Source organism: Falco naumanni, chromosome 11 (assembly GCF_017639655.2).
Source record: "Falco naumanni isolate bFalNau1 chromosome 11, bFalNau1.pat, whole genome shotgun sequence".
Lineage (NCBI taxonomy): Eukaryota > Metazoa > Chordata > Aves > Falconiformes > Falconidae > Falco > Falco naumanni.
This window is the reverse complement of record NC_054064.1, coordinates 32,144,793-32,164,180: the sequence shown is the minus strand read 5'-3', so window position 1 is coordinate 32,164,180 and position 19,388 is coordinate 32,144,793. Positions and strand designations below refer to the sequence as shown.

The window sequence follows — 19,388 nt, the reverse complement described above, 5'->3', positions numbered from 1 at the left end:
GTCTCGGCTCTGGCAGCACCGTGCAGTCGGGGAACAGGAGGGCAAGGACAGCTCTGTGCCCTGGAGTGTAGGGCTGCCAAGGGTCAGAGCAGCCTTTGCTTCATCTGAATTGCAGCTTGCTGTTAGCTCTTTAGATGCTTTTGCCTTTCAGGACAGACTGAAGAGCTATGAAGAGTCTGAGGTATGTGCAGGCCCATGCAGATACCCAAGTGCTCACCTAGTTCTGTTCAATTCTTTGCAGCTTGTGTTTAATCAGGTCGGAAATGTGCAGGTGGAAGATGCAGGAAGAATGGCTCTCACCAACTAAACACCTGTCTGGTTCTCTGTTGACAACTTTTGTAAAGCCATAGTTAGGTGAGCCTGGCCACCTGAGGCTGGGCATTATCTGCTCACCATTGGCAGATGTAACATGTGATGGAGAAGTTATTTGCTTAAGTACTCATTTGAGCCTGGGAGGCTATAGGCAAATGAGGGGTTTGGTCATGGGCTGTTCATTATAGCTCATGTACATCCGTTCACTTGCTGATCATTTATTTTGTACTGAATATTTGGTGCATGGATGAAAACACGATGACCCCTTCATTTCTAAAGTAACACAAGTCACTCGTTGCAGTCTGACTGGTTGAACGCATTCAGGATGTAAACAAGCAGCCAAGAGGTGAGCAAAGTGCTAAGACTTCTTGCTGTGTCCCAGAGCTCATGCCACTGTCAGATCTCCAGGTGAGCAGTGGGAGCAAAGTTTAGTGCGGAGAAATGAAAGGGAATTAAGGCTGTGCATTTGTTTCTTCTCTGAAGCTTAGACATACAGCAGTTGACAACCCAAGACTGCCAGTGACTGCACTGGAGCTTCTTATAGGTTGAAAGTTATACACAAACTTATATGTGTTATTCTGTGTTGGGAGTTGATATTCAGCTTTATTATGGTTAATGCTGTTTATTCAGTGGGTAAGTATTACATTGGTGTCGGCCATTGGGGAGCCTTCCTAAATCACGTGCTTCTCAGTGGTATTGCAGTGGGGTAGGGTAGGTGTGTCATCAGGCAGAGCAAAGTAAAAATATTCTAGCCATGCAGTTGGGAAGCTCAGTCTACACAGACACACAACTGAGCAGGGACTTTTGTTAAAATGAAACACAGTTTAATCATTCTGCTTCTGCCTTTTTATCGGCACCTTAACTCCATATGTGAAAGTCTGGTAAGTAGGGCTTGAAGGCTAATCACTATTAATTCTTAATTTTATTGTGATAATGACTGTTTATGATCAATTCTCTGATCTGTGTGGCATAGGGCTTTTTTCCAGAGATCTAGCTTTGACAAAGTTGGTTGCTTTCACAAGGGATGTCCATGAGGTTCTAGTCTGTGAGAAGCTGTTCAGTGGAAGGGTGTCATGCCCTATTGCCCTATTAAAATTGCATTTTTTTTAGATTAGTTTCTAAAGAACCTCATCAAATCAATATTTACTCAACACTACTAAAATTCTGTTAGAAAAAGTGTTAGAACAATTAGGGTTATTCATGGGACAGTGGTCGTCCTGGAGGTTTTGCATTAAGTCATCATTCCTGCAGAATTTTCTCATTTGGCAATATCAATGGAAATCTATGAAGAGCTGTTCAAATGAGTTAAAAAAAAAAAAAAAAAAAGCATGTGCAGGATCTGGGTGGCACTTATGGCTCTTATATTGTACATTTCTGGGAAGTTGTTAGGGTTCTTAACACTTTAACTGTGAAAGGTTTGTTTGATAGTTTTTGCTTTGAGTGATAGACCAAGATACGTAGTACTGATACTGCTATTAAACACTTCCCGTGTTTAAAAAAAGTAAGATAAGCATGTGTTTTTTAAGGATTTGTATTTTCTGTAGGAAACTCATTGGAGTTTTTAGACAAAGTTTAGGTACAGTTTTTAGCTGGCCCTGACACTGCTCTTAAATAGGGGAACAAAATCCAGCCTCTGGCATCTGACACAGGGACTTTGAGCTGCAAAACTTGAAGAACTGGTTGCAAAATTAAGAAAAAACCCCCCACAAACCAAACCAGAAACAAAAGTATAGACTTTCTGCAGTCCACTTCAAAGTACTTTCATGGCTTTGGTTTTACAGGGTATCAAATTAATAATTTTCTGTTGTTTTAGCTATTTCTTAGAAGTCTTTCTGTTTTGTCTCAAATACTTTTGAATTCTTCCTAATCCCATCACCCCAGAAAATGTTTATTCTTGGCTTAGTCTTCAGAAAAATATAGGTTACTCAATAAATAGCAGTGGCCAAGCAACTGAAGATCAGACGTTTTACTAGGTTTCTACAGCTTGAGAAGCTCCTGTGATATAACTTTACTGCCTATTCCTGTGCTGCAGTTGTCGTGGCTCAGCCAGCACATGGTAACTCGGCAAGCTACAGGAGCTTGCTTGTGCCGGGACAATGCTCAGACAGGACACCCTTTAGAAAGGTTTGTTTTCCAAAGGGGAAAGCCAGTCAAAATGCTCTGATGTCAAATATTAAAAACCCACAAATAGCTGCCAAGCACATTTCCATATTAATGCCAATGAAGTCAGGCAGTGATAACCTCGCTACAAAATACCACCTTTAGATGTCACAACAGTCACAGAATCCATAAGTAAAGCAGGACACAGGAAAGCAGAGGGTAGAAAACCTTCTGATATGATTAAGCTGTGAGATTCAGGGGCTGTAGAAACCCTAAGTGGGAATCCAGCCTCTGAGAACTGTTAGCTTAGTCAAGGAAAGTTGTGTATAACAAACATGATCCTGAAGATCTTTTGTGCACCTGTATGACCCTGATTAAATGGGTTTTAAATGATTTTTATAGTAGAAATAAAGCAAAGAAAAAGGTCTCTGGGTTTTACTGAAAAGGGAAATTTTCATAGTAGTTAAGACATTCCCTTTAAGAGTTAGGATCAGCTCTTAATATTTTATTACCTTTATGAAGGATTTTGCAAAATGGCTGCAATCAGATTGTATAAATATTTAGAGAAGTGCCAGTGCCAGTATTTCCATGGCTTGGGAAGCCTTCTTCCTTTAGTAATTCATTTTATGGAAGTGAAAGTACTTTTGAAGTCTGTTTGAGATAATGGTGTAAGCTTTGAATGCGTTTTGCTTAGCATTTTAATAAAAGCTGCAGACACAAGTCCTTGGCTTTAAAGCTTCTGGATGAAACTTTTATAGACAGAAATCTGTGAGTAGTGTCATCAAGAAGTAGCTGTTACCTGAAAGCGTAAGGACTGGCAGTCCTTTTGTTTCATCAGTGTATGCCTAGCATGGTTGTTGGCCTTGCAGTGCTATTTTCATGGACAATTCCTTCTCCTTCCTTTATCCCTTCTATAAAGAATTGAACACTGTGATATGAGACCTCCCCACAATGTCTGGCCCACCAGAAGGTTGTTCTCTCCGCTTGCTGGGAGAACTCTCCACTGCTTGTATATAATAAGGTGCTGGGGATGTCCTCTCCTGATTTCTGAAGACTACATTCAGTGCCATGCCACTTACCTTGCCTTTAAAAGCCCAGCAACTTTGATGCCTGTCATCTCACCTGTGCAGTGAGGCAGCTTCTACCATCGCTTTGCACAGAAGTCGTTTCACTTTTTTTCAGAGGATGGTGGTTATGCCTCTGGTGCCCTACAAAGTCTACTGAGTCCTGGTATTTGTGCACACAAATAGTAAGATGAGAACTTGAGAGATAATGAATCAAAGGAGAGAGAGTAACAGAGGAGAAACCAAGAAGTCAGCCTGCCAGGGTGGCTGTTAGACAGGGGTATCGGTTCCTTCAAGAGATTTACCATGTTCCTATCAGTTTTTCAGCTGTCAGTCTCTTTCCATGGCTCTTGTAACTGCGCTTATGGTAGACAGGAGGATCCACAGCTTTTACCTATGCAGGGTAAGGTAAAATAGGATTTTTCATTTGGGGTCATGTTCTGATTTGGAAGCTGGGGGATTTTTTCCCCTCCTGTGTAAATTTTCCACAAAAGGAAGATGCCTGTAGTAGGAAGCCCTCTGGAGAGAAGCTGCCTGAACAGGAGCAAGCATGCAGTGCTCCCCTGTCTTACAGTGGGATCTGTGCAAGGTGAGCTTCTTCCTGATGAAATGTGGGATAACTGTCCTCTGAGCCTTTCACGTGACAAGGGCTTGAGAGGCAGTGAGTGGGGGAGCACCCTGTGCGTTTCCTCCAGTGCTGCTTGTTATGAATGCAGGCAAAGTCCTGCTTGACACGTAACATCAGCTGTAGTGTCTGCTTGTAGGTCTCTAGCACCCTCTTCCTAGAGTGGCATCAAATTGGTGAAACATCCCCTTTGCTCCCAGCAGGCCAAGCCTTGGCAGAAGAGGCGGTAGGAGAACTGCAAGCTTGGTTTAGGCTCATCTCTGCTATTCAGCATAAATCAGTCCTAAGCATAAGACTGGTTTTAATATAGGGATCCTGTAGCCTGGCTTCACAAATACATTAAATCCTTCTCTTAAGCACTAATAATACTTAATAAAAGTTTTATGAGCAATGTACATTTTAGAGTAAATTTTCATATCCATTTTCATTTTAAAAAGAACATCAAGGAGCAAATGTATTCATGCCAGAACAAAGTAATTTAGTAGAGTAACAAAAACGGCACAAGCCCCCTCTGAAATAGTAAGAGAGCGTTGATTAGGCAAAGTGACCAATGGGGATGGGATTCAAAAACTTAATTCACCATGAAGGACTTGAAAGGGAAGAAATTCCCACATGCCAGCTAAGCATATTCCTGTGCCTGGAGGGGTGGAAAAGAGCCTGGCTTCATATGCTGCCCCGTGTAGCCTCCTGGAGCTGTACAGCTGGGCTGCTCTGTGCAGGTACAGACCTGGAGGAGGTACCCTTTCCTTCAGAGACTCTTAGGGAATTCTGTAGGACCAGGATTAGCCTGTTCCTCTATAGAAGGGAGTACCCTTGGGTACTGGGGGGCAAAGGGAGTGGCCATCGGAACCAAGTCCTCAGCTGGGATTCATTTGAGAAGATCCTGATGCCTGGTGCAATTGCAGGCAGCCTGGGGCAGCCCACCTTCCCAGCCACTCCGCCAGGAGACTGACCCACTGCTAGCCCGGTGCGCATTGGGTACCCATGGCATCGAAAAAGGTGCCAGGTGCCTTCACTGAGCAACCGAATTACCGCCCTCCTGACAATCAAAAAAAGTGTCTTTTTGTTTTCAATCTACTGTTGCCAGCACTCTGTAGTGGCTGCTTTATTATGCTTAAAATGTTGCCCTGCTGTGCTCCTCGCTTCAGTTTTCTGTGCCCATCTGTTGTCTCTTGTCTCTTGTCTCTCTGGGACAAGGAACAGTTGGAAATTACTTACAAATTGTGTTCAGATTCACTGAATAGTTCCCCGAGGGGGACAGAGGGGAAGGGAACCTCTTTTTCCTCTTGCCTTACAAACCAGGGCTTGTTACAGAATTGTTGCTTCATTGTTGGAGCAAAATGCAGCATGCCAGTCTTTTATCCCTAGCAGGTGCCAAGCAGTGACATGGACCTCCCACTGAACCACTGGGCTGCCAAGCAGCCTGTGGTGAGCATCCCTCTCGATTCCTCTTGTTGGAGCCATAGAAGCTGGGATGTCCAAGGGGGAATGATGCTGGTCTGGTGGGCAGGGCTGTGTGGGAGATGGAAAGGGGATTTCCAGGCAGACTTTTAAAAGATGTGTAAGAACTCATACACTTTACTTGTTCGGGGGGTAAAAGAAGGTGTATTTCCTTTGAATAATCGAGTCTGTTGAGCGCAATCATTCAAGGACTTTTTTTTTTTTTTGTCTCTAAAAGGACATGCAAAGGACTTTCTGCAGGTATAAATTACTTGCTGGTAGGGCAGGCGGGGGCTTGCAGCAGACAGTTTTGCTAACGATGTGTGAATCCAACTTGCATTTTGTTGGCAGGGGCTCAGCAGGGCTAAGAGGACGGAAAATATTGCAGAATTTCACATCTTGTCACTCTTGCGTTGAAAGTAATCGTAGACTGGGAGAAATGGAGCTGGAAGGGGCCTCCAAAATGTTACCCCCAACCCTGCAGTGAAGGTTGAGGTTGTCTATAAACTGATCCAGACAGGTCTTGGCCTCACATGTCCTCAAAAGCTACCAGAAAATGGAGATTTCACACCCTTCCCAGGCAATTTGTTCTACTGCTTAACTAGCCTTACAGTCAGAACATTTTCACTCTTATCTAATCTAAATCTCCTGTGCTGCAATTTCAGCCCATTACATCCTGTCATATTCCCTGTGGATGAGATGATCACTTTATTACTTTGGTCTTTGCAGCAGTTCTTTAGCTACCTGGGAGTGTTGTCATTACCTGTGGCACCAGCCATTCCCTCAAAACTAAACAGTCCTGGTTCAGTCTGGCCATCCCCGCTGTTTTCCAAAGCTCCTGACTATTCTGGCTTCTTAGATGTGATTTTTCTAGTTGGTCCCCGTCCTTCCCAAAGTGTGGTATTCAGGCATGGAATTGGAGACACTGTTCCATCTGAGTCATTGCAAGGATTGCATAGCTGCTGAAGTTACAGATAGGTATTTAGTTTAATCCATTTTCAGAGGAGAGGTGTAACCTGAAGTCATCACGATGTAAGGAGATTTTTTTTAAAAAAAAAAGGAGGGAGAGGGGGAAAGGAAGGTCACACAAAGGAAGGTGTTTAACAGGAACCAGCCACTCTGTGCTGAGCAAATGAACGCTTCTCAGTGCTTCTTTATTCATATGTTTTCTTTCCACGTTAACTTCTTAGATTGTAGAATCACTGGAAAATTTTTAGATGTATTTTTCGTGTACCTATATAAACAGGAACTATTTAACAATATTATGCAGTTCAAAAAATTATGACTTTTGATGTCTAAAATAAGTGGTAATTATCAAATTGCTCATACAGGTGCGCACTTTTGTTGATGAAAAGACCACCTGGCTACTGGAAAATGTCAAACCCTTCACTTTGACTGTTTCCATAGATGTTTAAGTAATAGCATTGATAAAGGCGTGAACCCTCTCATTCTCACATAGAGATGCTCACCTGATGCCTTTGTCTCTTGCAGGAATCTTCTTTATGTTTATCCTCAGAGCCTTAACTTTGCTAACCGCCAAGGATCTGCCAGGAATATCACAGTAAAAGTGCAGTTCATGTATGGAGAGGACCCTAGCAATGCTATGCCGGTAAGGGAACTACTTTGCACTCTATGGGAATGCTGCATGCCGATAAGGCAGAGTACGTGTTGCAGTCATAAAATCACTGTATTAAAGAAAACTTCACAGAAATAAATCTAAAAATTACAAGTCCAGAGGAATATAAAATTACAGTATTTCAGAACAAAGAGTATGTTTGTATACGGTTTGCAAAGTAACACTGCAGTAGCTAGTACTTTAACCTGAGATGTTTGCGGTGGACACCCTTGCATTTGGAATAGCATCTTTGCCTCTATGCCAGAAAAATTAAAGGTGGTAGTTATACTTTTGTTCAGGGCCAGAAGTGATCAACACCTGGTGAAGATCTGCGTAGGGGTGGTTACATTCATCAGTTCTTCAGCCATATATGTGTGCATGTGTAACTGGGATTATTAAAACTGTGAACTCTTCAGTGACTAAGTAAAACTGCATGTAAGTGAAGGGGCACATAACAAGCAGATGTAACTGTACACAGCTGCACGGACTTGTGAATGGAGCTGTAAACGACTCTCTGAGATTATGGAACAAATTCTTGGCACAGTTTTATAGGGGGATTTCTGTGGTTGTTTTCTTTTTTGCAGGTCATCTTTGGCAAATCTAGCTGTCCTGAATTTTCCAAAGAAGCCTACACAGCTGTAGTATATCACAACAGGTAAAACACATGACAACTTGTGAAAGGACATGGCTCCATATGGATAGTGTGATCCCACCCAAAGGAAGTTTTACCAGTGTGAATAGTGGAGTAACTCACCAGTGACTCTGTCTCAGTGTTAATTATTTAGCAATGACTCTCTGGACAGCAGTCACAACAACTGCAGTGTCAGTTGATACTGTTGTTGGAGTTTTGTGATGAGTAGGAGCCGGAGTCTTTGTTTGCTGTGGTACAAACCAACATTGTGTCAGGGGCTGTAATCCTCAGCACGTAGCCCAGCTCAGCAGATGCTGTAAGTACAAGCTTCAAGTTAGTAGTCATGAAGATGTACGTTATAAACTCATGTTAGCATGTGCTTCGTAATTTTGCTGGAGCCTTTTAGACTTTAGTTACTGATTGGCAGTAATTGGTCTTGAAAATAATTTCTTTTCAGCTGGAGTAAGGAGTGCTGAACCTGGCCTTAACATGTTGATAATCTTTGTAGCTGTACCAGGGAGAAAATCCTGCCTTGCAGGCTGGGGGCTGGGGCAGTCTCCATCTTGAGACAACTTGAGTTTATTGCTCAAGGGGAGCAGCATGGTTCAGAGTGGCTGTGTGAGGAGGGGGCTGCTGCTTTCATTTTTTGTGGACTGTAAATGCATATGTGAAGTTTTTCCAGTCCTTGGTGATGACAAAGTGAAGCTTTAATCCCTTAGAATAGTCCACATACTTACTTTCCTCCAGATACTCTAACTCAAAGGATTCGGTCTTGAGTGTGAGGTAGTAAACCACAGTTTGTATTGATGACTCAGCTGAGTGTCTGGTCTCTGCACAGATCACCTGATTTTCATGAGGAAATCAAGATTAAGCTTCCAGCCACTTTAACCGATCACCACCACCTGCTTTTTACTTTCTACCATGTCAGTTGCCAACAAAAACAAAACACCCCCCTGGAGACTCCAGTCGGATACACCGTGAGTGCTTTCAGTCTTTATGTTTTTCAGCACAGGATATATTCATAGGCCATTTCATAAACAACAATGTTTAGCATCATTGTTAACTCACATGCTATTGTAGAATTTCAGAATTTGACAATCAAGCCTGCAAGGTTCAAGAAAGCCTTAAGAAGTGTATGTTTTTGTTTTTTCTTTTGTTAATTCCTTCTCCTTAAAGTGGATACCAATGCTTCAAAATGGACGGTTAAAGACTGGTCAGTTCTGCCTACCTGTTTCATTGGAAAAACCACCACAGGCTTATTCAGTGCTTTCTCCAGAGGTGAGTTGTCCTTCATGCTGAAAATCCGCAGAAGAATACTTCTGTTAAAAAGTGAGAGAATGTGTGTTTTTGTGTGTGTGTGCGTGCGCCTGCCTGTGTATCTTTAACTCTTAGGTTAGTTATTTCTTAAATACTGTTAAGTTTAGGTAGGTATGTGTGTTTGTGTGGGGGCATGTGTGTATGATCTGACAATAAAAGGAAAAGAAATGGCAACTGTAATTAGAAGTGCCTAGAGCTCTGCCTTGTGGCATGTCCTCACTCGTCTTCCCATTAACCTGCAGGTTCCACTCCCTGGCATGAAGTGGGTGGATAACCACAAAGGGGTTTTCAATGTAGAAGTTGTTGCTGTATCATCCCTCCACACTCAGGTAAATGTTAAGAGCAGCCATTGTAATACAAAGAGTTTGATAGCCTTTTGACAGTTGAAAGACTGTCAAAGTTGATATTATGAAGACTATAATTACTTGTAGAAATTACAATCTTATTTTCAGTTCTGAGCCAGCGGACCTGTTATTCCACATTCTGCTGTAAGTATATTTGAGAAGTTCTGCTTAAAAATATGAGCAGTTTGGCCTTTATTCACAGGGGTTGAATGGCCAACAGTGTTTTCAGCCCGCAGGCTGTTGTGTTTAATAGAACAGATCTAACATACAGTCCAGGCGTATGATGTTTTCTTGTTTTACCTTTTCCCCCCTGCCTCCTGTTTCTTGATGTGTTTTTCATCTTTCTTTGATCTGAAAAGAAAGATGACAATCATTTTGACTAATCATTTCAACTTTTATTAACTCCCCGTATTTTGATGTTTTCTGTGTATTTTATTTGTGCTATAGACAGTAACGTGATTTTAGTGCGTTTTTGTCTGTTTTTCAAAGAATACTTGGTCTGTGGGTCCTCTAATTTTGCCCTGACAACTTCTGAACTGGTATCAGTTGAATTAGATGTACAGGCAGAACTCTCAAAGATGCTGAGTTTCTGCTAATTTGGTGATATTAAATAGGCAGACAGAAGAAGGAGGGAAAGAATCCATCCATGAGACACAAATCCTTAGAAAGTGGAGTTATTTTTGGAACTTCTTGCTGATTACTGTTTTTTTTTTTTTGCTTGCTTGTAGGACCCTTATCTTGACAAGTTCTTTGCACTTGTCCATGCTCTGGATGAGCACATGTTCCCTGTGCGAATAGGAGACATGAGAATTATGGAAAACAACTTGGAAAATGAACTGAAGAGCAGCATTTCAGCTCTAAATTCCTCTCAACTGGAGCCGGTAGTGCGATTTCTTCATCTCCTGCTTGACAAACTGATTCTTCTGGTAGTAAGACCTCCTGTCATTGCAGGCCAAATAGGTATTCTATTTAAGTTTTATGGAGAATTACATAGCTGAAACTTTGACACTTCCAATTTTATCACATTTATGTAGAAATCAAAAAGTCCATTTTTATGCTTTAATTTAGTGGTGCTAATATACCATGTGTCTTCCAAATAAAACATGCTGGCATCCGGATCAGTAGTGATACATACAGGGACAATATTTAATACAAAGTTTTCCAAGAACGACTAGTAATTTGGTGTCCAAACTGGGACATCAGAAAGGAGCCTGACTTTGATAAGTTGGATGCTCAGCATTTTCCTAGCACTGCAGCCTTTTCAGGTGTCCCATACTGATATTCAGAAAGTAAGAATTTCAACCTTACTAGTCACCTTGGAAAATCTTGAAGTAGGTAAGATAAGAAGAGGCAGATGCTCTGTGTTCCTGTAGCTATTGTGGATCTCATACTGTCAGCACGAATAATCCCTCCCTTTGCTCCCTGTTACGCACGATGCTCTGGCAGTACAAAAAAAGTCTGAAGTGGGTGTCAGGATTAGATCCTTAGTATTTAAAATAGCAGTTGAGATGTTTTGAACATGGACATGGAATATTCGTATCTAAGACTGCTTTGGAAATAGCAATAACTTATTTTAGAAGGGTTATCTTTCTGGGGAAGAATTTTGCTTGAATTTTTATTTTATGTTTTCAAGCTCTTTCACTGTTTAGGTGCTCTGTATTGGCTTGGTTTGTCTGTATGGAGCACTGAGGACATGGGTGTCTAGTTTTTAAAAACCTAAGATTTACAGTCTCCAGCTGGTGTCTGCTTCATCCCTAATTTGTTTAGAATATCTACCTTGGTCCATGTGTAGATTTCTGTGCTCATTTTTAGAACAGACATTTTTCCAAAACGCAATGGAATTGTTCTTTTTGATATCTTTACATTTTGGCTAAGGCTTAAATGGAAGAAATCATGAACTGCGAAAAGTATGATAAATATCCAAAGGATATTATCCATCTATTAAGCAAGGATTTGATCTTGTTACCGTTGCAGTTGATACCCAAAGTTGGGCTGGTTCCAGAAATCAGATCTAAATTCATTAAATTTGTTATTAATAAAAGTGGAACCACATCACTGCAACACCTGTCTTCCTGTCAAGGTTTTTATTAGACCCAGTTCAAATACCAGGTTCAGTTTTTCATGAGAAATGCTTGCTATACTCTAACAAGCTTCACAATTTATCCTTTAGAAGGTGGACAAAGTGTGTGTTTAGGATTTGCTCATGGGTACTGCTGCAGTCTAAAACAAACTCCTCACTTATTACTTTCAGTTAACCTGGGCCAAGCATCTTTTGAAGCGATGGCATCAATCATAAACAGACTTCACAAGAACTTGGATGGAAACCAGGACCAGCATGGCAGAAACAGCCTTCTTGCCTCCTATATTTATTATGTTTTTCGCCTACCAAATACCTATCCCAACTCACCATCACCAGGTAGCTTTTTTTTTTTTTTCATTTTATTTCAAGTCACAGTGTGTTAAAAGCAAGCAGAAATTGCTTGCTGGCAGGTGTTCTTGAGCTTCAACTGTGTGGCAGGTTCCCTGCCAAGCCCTGTTATTAACTTCCTCTATGATCCAGTGTAGCCATTTACAAGATGAGTTTAATTACAGTTAGCTATGTCAGAAATTTAACTGTTTGATGGTCTTAAATAACAGTGTCACCCCTGAAAGGCCATGAGGCTAAATTATGGAAAAATGCTAGGTCTTTTAGGGTTTTTTTTTCTGTGGCACGTTAGACAGATGTGGTATGCTCTTGGCCTCTCACGTTTCCCAGTCTCCTTCGCTAGTACTTTTGGACTTTTATCCAGTTCCAGCAGAAGTTGAAACACTGGCAGAAGAGCATGAAGTACTTGAAAACACATGTCTGGGTACAGGAGGGAAACAAATTAATTCCACTCCTGCTGAGAACAAGGGATATATCTGTGTGAGGGAAGAGGTGGTGTGAATGACAGCCACAGAAAACTAGGCTCTGGAAGGACTGTTGTGCACAGCACTTGCTTCTTGCATGGAGTGGAAAACCTCTGAGAGGTGTTGAGAAGGTTTTGTACTTAAAACTGTGCCCAGTCCTTTGGTGGTTTTCAAGTGTGGAGTCTGGAAAATACCCCTTTAACTAAAGACATACCTTACACTGGCTGCTTAAATCCACAGGGAGCTTCCTGCTTCCCACAGATCAGTGGATAAAACAGGTTTTTAATCCCACCTCTTTCTCCCTGCTGCTTGCCTTGGAGAACCAGGCAGGGGAAGGCATAGGGAGGATTTCCTTATGGGCCAGACCTACCAGTTATCCAAAGGGTTTGCTGCATCGGGCTGGTGTAAAGCAGCATGGGATCAAGGCTCTGACTGCTGATCTAACAGGATGTACATCCCTGTAGGTCCTGGTGGCTTAGGGGGATCGGTGCATTATGCCACCATGGCTCGATCTGCTGTCCGACCGGCAAGCCTTAACTTGAACCGCTCACGGAGCCTCAGTAACAGCAACCCAGATATATCTGGGACCCCCACCTCACCGGACGATGAAGTTCGCTCGATCATTGGCAGTAAGGTACGCATATACTGCTGAGGGTCTTCCAGGAACTTCAGCATCTTTTATTTAATCTTTAAATAACAGGGAAGTTTTTGTTATTTTTTTCCCTATGAAAAGATGTCCCTACTAATGGCCCCTTCTCAGACTTTTTTTTCCGGCAGTTGCTGGTAACACTGCTGAAACTCTGCTCCTTGAAAATAGTTGCTGCTCTCTCTGACTCGTTGGAGACCATTCTGTCAGTGTTACTTTCACAAATGTGGTGGCTAGGGGCAAGAGTCCTTCTGGACTTGTCTCCCCAAGACCAGTAGGACAAGAACGGTTTTACTACCTCACTTTTCACATGGCCAGCAGCCATATCCTCTGGTTATGTCTCCCCAAACCTTGCATCACCTCCCTTGCCACCCTGCGATCCCACTCTCACCTCCCAAACCAAAACTCTCTCTTCTCCTCTGCATTCAGCACTAACGGCTGCTCAGATGCTTTCTCTAATATTTATGTCCAGAGCAGGTATCTTGCACACAGCAGGAGCATTCCTATTCCCTGCATGGGCCAGAGAGGATTTTGGATGGTTAGCGAGTCAGCTGTAGTCCAGCCAGCTGAGCTGCAGTGTGAATTTATGGTGTGCTAACTCTGCACCCACACTGACTCCCCACACCTAAAAGTGACTTTCCAGTGTGGACACATCAGTGCAAAGCATCTGACATGGTCTTACATGGGCTCTTAAGGGCTCAGTATATGCACCTACTGCAGAAGGGCCTGTCCCTCACTAGTGATTTCCAAGTACGTAGGACTGCTACGGTCCCAATTTGAGTACTTCAGTTTTGCGCCTAAAATAGTGGGATGAGCCAGGGCACACCTGCTGTGTTGGTAATTCCCTTCCCCAAGAGGGGTGCTGTAGCTTGTTTGGGGTTCTCTTTTTTAATCTTCGAACTGTGATAACTTGCACAAAGATGAGACGCTTTCCCACCTGCGACCCTTCGCTCTTCCAGCACAGATGAACTCCTGAGCCCTTTCAGAGAGCTGTTACGTTCGATCCTTTGGAAGATCAGTGAGCAGGTTTGTTAATAAAGTCATCAACCTGACTAAGCAGGCTTGACACTGGTTGGTCCTGGGTTTTCTAACAGCGAGAAAAACATCATTTCAGAAAGAGGTTACCAATTTGAAATGAATAACAACATAACTTGCTGACCAAGTAAGATGCTGAAGAAATGTGGGAAGGCAAATTGTTATTTCTTACATCAAATTTTGGACTTAGAAGTCTTAAAATATTTTAAAGACCACTTCACTGTCTTGCTAATTAAACAACCCTGACCTTTTGTGAAATGCCATAGGCACTAATGTGCATATGGAATTTACACAGGCTATCAGAAGTTTAACACGTGCTGGCTTAGTGAATAATGTCACAATACAAAATGAAGAGAGATTTTCTTCTAGAAGTGTTCTCCAGGCTTTAAAGAAAAACCTATTCTGTGAACAATTGTTGAGGGAAAATTTTCCTTTAGGGTAGTCTGAGCATCAGAAATTAAGCTCAGTCTGACTATGCAGACTTGTGGTTGAATATCATTATTTCTGCTTGTTAATAGACAAAAATAAGACACTTCTTGAAATGCCGAAATGAGTAAAAGGGTTCAAAACCTCCTATTCTGTTTCTCCTAGTTAATGGTTTAAGCACATATACCCAAATAAGGAACCTGCACTTCAAATTAGAATCTATTGTGGGAGGCTTTCTGCTTTAACAAAACCAAATAGTGTTTTGTTGTTTGATAGAATCGAGATGAGTCCTGTTTTTTTTTTTTTTTATCGTACTGAAAGATATTTATAGGTTTGGTAAATACGCTTTAAGTCTCCTATTTATCAGCTTCTTACTTAATTTTGAAAATTCAAATAGTCATCCCCTTTGCAGGGTTTGGAAGGTTTCTCTGTATTTTCATAACAGAGGAAGTTTTAGGTCTGCCACTTAATTAGCCTTCATTTGTGAATTGAAGCCGTGTAAATTTTATGCCCTACTAAAGCAAATTTATTAAGTGCCTAAAAAGACCTATGGTGAGATTTTACACTTTATGTGTTGTGAACTGTTTGAGATGTGCTGGGAAAACCCAGAAAAGATCGTAGAGTTTCATTGCTCTGACAGTGGATTTTTGCCAATGTGTGTCATGTTCCTGCACAGATCCAGCTGCAGGTTCAACCCCAGAGGTAGAACAGGATCTAATAGCAGTTTTGTGAACTTTTGAGTGACTCTACCAAGCAAGAAGAAACTCTTGTACTCTTATTTTCCAAAGAGGGAAGAATATTTCCCTTTTCAGACTTATACAAAATTACTTCTACTTCTGTAAACATGGTGTATGTTTAACTTTATCTCCAGAACCAGAGTGACATGATTAGGAAGGCTGTGAGCAGAAATGTGAGTGTGATAAAGGCATTTTCAAAATTAGATCTGATTTTACAAAACATGAGCTTAGTTCAGCATTCTGCAAAGTCCTTTCGACTTTAATTCACTGTGAGCAAAATAAAGCATGTTTATGGGTCTAAGCAGGGCAGAGCACTTTGATTTATTTCTTCCAAGAAGTAATTGAGATTAAAATGCTCTCCTTATGTGTGTTCAGTATTTTTTTTTATTGGACATCTTAAGCAAAATTACAGCATTGCTGTACTCTGCATAGAGGATAGCTTCATGGATTAATGGTTTGAATCCCAGTTTACAGCTCTCACTCTGGGTTCAACCTTGAGGTGGATTTTTCATTGCTGAGAGAATAGATTGTTAGGCTTGGTGGACGTCGCAGCTGATGATAATCGCTGTGATGAGATGGGCTGCACTTTTGCTTTCACGTATTGGGAGAAAGCCCCAAGCTGGCACAGAAACTAGGATTGAAGGCTCTCACTCAGGTAAGGGTCAAAACCAATATGTGGAACTTGTACGGAACTGCTATTCCATTGTGGCATTGCCAAACTGTCTCTGTTAGAGCTGGTTCCTGGGACCCAGGAAAATCTGTTGCATCCCACTGGGTGTTCCTGACTTGGGAGCAGCCTGGGTGATGACACAAGTTTAAACTTTTCCCGTTCTTCTTTCTAAGTGTCTTGAGAGGAGAAGGGAGTGGAGAGAGAGGAGGCATTCACAGTATTTTTGCCCATATGATCCATTGCAGGAGTAGAATTTGGAGTACATACTAGACTGAGCTTTTACAAAGCAGGATGATTTTTCAGATATTTTGCTTTGCAAAGCAGGTTGGTTCCAGAAAAGGTATGTGCTGCGCTGCCCAGAGGAAATACCCAAGTGTCCGTGTGAGATCCTGTTCACAGGGTTACTCTGCCAGTGGTGCTGCATTTTTATTCCATGAGTAGGAAACCTTGTGAGAGCTGACAGTCAGTCCCTTTGAAGTGCCTCAGTGTTTCTGTAAGGCTTATAGAGCTTCTGCGCTGTGGGCTAACAAGCAGTCTACCCTGACAGTGGCAGAAACCTCAGAGAGCATCCTTTATGGTTTTCACATCTGTGCACCAATTTTCCTCTGCCACACCCTGAGTCTAGGCTGGCTCCATCTACTGAAGTGAATGGGTTTAAACTGATGAAAGAGTGGGATTTTTCAGGAGGATAGTTTTTGAATGTTAACCATTACAGATAAGACAGGTTGGACCAGAGCTGTTGACAGGATTAATGTGATGTATGTATGTGATGAGATATGAAATAATCCTCTGGACTAAAATGTCTCAACAGACACCTGAGAATTCAGGCTGCTGTAACAGTGCTATTTGATGATGTGTTTGCGGTGTACCCAGTTTGATTGCTTTTAAGGACTAAACTTTGACTACTGTATGGCATGCAACATGTAATATTTCTTTCCTTTCCCAACTGCTTTCTATTACATGCCCAGGGTTTAGACCGCTCCAATTCCTGGGTAAACACTGGTGGTCCAAAAGCAGCCCCATGGGGATCCAACCCCAGCCCAAGTGCAGAGTCAACACAGGTGGTGTCTTCAGTAGAGGTTTTTCTGGCTTTGTTTTCCCTGATGTTTTCCTGTAGAATATCTTCCTTTCAGTGCATACTCCAATTTTGGTGGTTTGGTGTTTTTTTAATTATGTATTTATTCCTTGAAAATTATGTGACTTTTACTTTATAAATTAGCATCTCCTCCACCACCGCCTCACCACACTGCATGAAAAACCTCAAATGCGTGAACGTGTCCCCTTCTTTCATTTCAGTGGTTGCTGGTCTGTGAAATGTAAATGCTGTGACTGCTTTTCTGTTTGTTTTCTTTTCTCTGTCTGTCTCTCTCTCTCTTCCTCTCTCTCTAGTTTCAACTTCAGGTGGAACACATTTCTAAGTGGGAACATTAATCACAGCTTCATAGTTTTGTCCATGTTTGCCATTTCTTTTGATGTTGTGAACCATTTTACCATTTTCATCAAGCATTTATTATTCATCATCAAGTAATCCTTCATGACTATTTGAGTGGAATATTGTTAAACCAAAATTGATTACCACATGTAAAATTCTCTCTTAAAACATGTAAATTTGAGTGCTGGAACCAGTGACTTGCTAGGGCCAATTGTATCTGTTCTGTGTTGCAAAGTATGAAAACTTTATAGCAGCTTCAGTCAGAAAGAGTTAATTTCTTTAGCCCCTGTTGCCTGCTGCTTTCCACTGCATGGTTGCCCTGAACGTACCTCTCAACTGCACCTCCTTGCAAGTTTATTAGTCTTCCAGAATTATTCAGTCGGAGTTCACTTGCACTCATGGCAAATTATTTTCAGCAGAAACAGAACTTCAGTAATTTTCTCATTCCCTGTGCCAGTAGCAGCATCGCTGTGGGGTACATCCCCACGTGCTTGGTCTCTGGTAGATTGAGAGGTACGGACTGAAATTTCAAGTATTACCTCCTTGACATATGCATGTTGATAAAATACAATGATGAAAAAGTTTCATGCTTTGCAGCATTAAGTGTCTTTGTGCATAAGAACATGCAGTTATTTAAATAGCCTGTATGTCTTAAACCAATAAAAAGTACTGTCATTTTGTTAAAACCAAATCTATAATGAGTAAGAGTTTGAGAATGCATAAAAAGTTGTAAAGACAGTAAAAGCCTACAGTTGGAACAGTATTTTTGTAAACGTACATTGTCCTTGAGCTGCAAAACCCATCCACAGCAAACTTTAATGTCCTGTCATCATTCATTCATCTCCACTCCGTAGGCTACGGATCGAAGTTGTAATCGTATGTCTTCGCACACTGAGACGTCAAGTTTCTTACAAACATTAACAGGACGATTACCAACTAAAAAGGTAGATTTCAGTGAAGACAATTGATATTGTGGGGCAGGGAGGTCAAGTCATTCTGAAAACATGATGCAATCTATTCTTTTATTTACAGCCTGATTTTTTCTGAGGTCATTAGGAACTGCTGTTGCTTAGCACCTCTGAATATCCAGGCTGTAGTGAATATGAAGTATCCTGACAGAGTTGAATTGGGAAGAATAAAATAAGCAGGAGTAGCTCGTCTGATTTAGTGTCCATAGTGTTTGGAGCCAGTTTATTACTGGCTCTTTAAAAATATGAATAGTGCTGTCTAGACATGTAAATGATACATTCTTGTGTGCAAAATTATAATGTGTTAGATGGCTAGCATTACAGCTGTGTGCTGTACTCTGTTACATAGGTGTTAATCCAAAGTGACTCTAGAAAGTTAATGGGAGTTACAAGTGCACTCCCTTGGAGGAGGCGAGATCCTCCTAAACAATGTCAGAAAGGCAAAATGCCGACTTTCTGTGTAATGAAAATGGGATCACTGACAATGTGCAGTCTGTGGGTTGGTCCTCCCGAGAAAAGGAATCAAAGAGTGTTTCTTACCCCCATGTTTCCTCCTTACTGTTTTAAGTCCTTTCTCACAGAAAATATACATCTTTGTACAAATCGCTTTATATGTCCACTTTTTACTCCCTTTTCCTGCAAAAATCAGACCAGACAGAAAGGTAGACTTTTAAACTAAACTAATTTGAGCACCAAACTTTTTTTTTTTTTTTGGAGGGTGGGTGGAAAATTCTTTTGACACTTGAAATTCAATTTTGGAGCAAGATGCTATGAAACGTTTTTCATATCACATATCATAACATAATCCTTCATTGTTAGTTGGGGATTTCTTTAAGGGATGCCACCACTGCTGTCATGTTTCCAGTTATTTATTTTGCTTAACCTCATTGTTTGCCATACTTTCCATGGACCGTGCTACCATTTCTCATGTGGACTGTTTTGCGAGCTGATCTTGAGGCTTGGGCTAACTCTAGATTTGAATCTGTGTAGCTTTTCCACGAAGAACTGGCCTTACAGTGGGTCGTGTGCAGCGGGAGTGTGCGGGAGGCAGCCCTGCAGCAGGCCTGGTTCTTCTTCGAGCTGATGGTGAGCAAACTGGAAACACCTTGCTTATTGTCTTACAGTTTGTAGTTTAAA

The 19,388-nt window shown here is 41.5% G+C and overlaps 1 protein-coding gene across 7 annotated transcripts in view; it reads left to right on the top strand.

Moving 5' to 3' along the window:
• The window catches only part of DOCK7 (dedicator of cytokinesis 7), a 107,006-nt gene that overhangs the window by 53,902 nt on the left and 33,716 nt on the right, over nucleotides 1-19,388 (top strand). For 3 of the 7 annotated variants that reach the window (XM_040610065.1, XM_040610064.1, XM_040610063.1), the window contains exons 15-25: nucleotides 7,033-7,150; nucleotides 7,741-7,811; nucleotides 8,626-8,764; nucleotides 8,964-9,065; nucleotides 9,347-9,433; nucleotides 10,177-10,408; nucleotides 11,700-11,864; nucleotides 12,802-12,971; nucleotides 16,820-16,912; nucleotides 18,138-18,227; nucleotides 19,242-19,337. In XM_040610065.1, the coding sequence (XP_040465999.1) occupies nucleotides 7,033-7,150; nucleotides 7,741-7,811; nucleotides 8,626-8,764; nucleotides 8,964-9,065; nucleotides 9,347-9,433; nucleotides 10,177-10,408; nucleotides 11,700-11,864; nucleotides 12,802-12,971; nucleotides 16,820-16,912; nucleotides 18,138-18,227; nucleotides 19,242-19,337 (1,363 nt within the window). The remainder of the gene's footprint in view (nucleotides 1-7,032; nucleotides 7,151-7,740; nucleotides 7,812-8,625; nucleotides 8,765-8,963; nucleotides 9,066-9,346; nucleotides 9,434-10,176; nucleotides 10,409-11,699; nucleotides 11,865-12,801; nucleotides 12,972-16,819; nucleotides 16,913-18,137; nucleotides 18,228-19,241; nucleotides 19,338-19,388) is intronic. The other 4 variants (XM_040610067.1, XM_040610066.1, XM_040610069.1 and 1 more) reach the window with 2 other exon arrangements.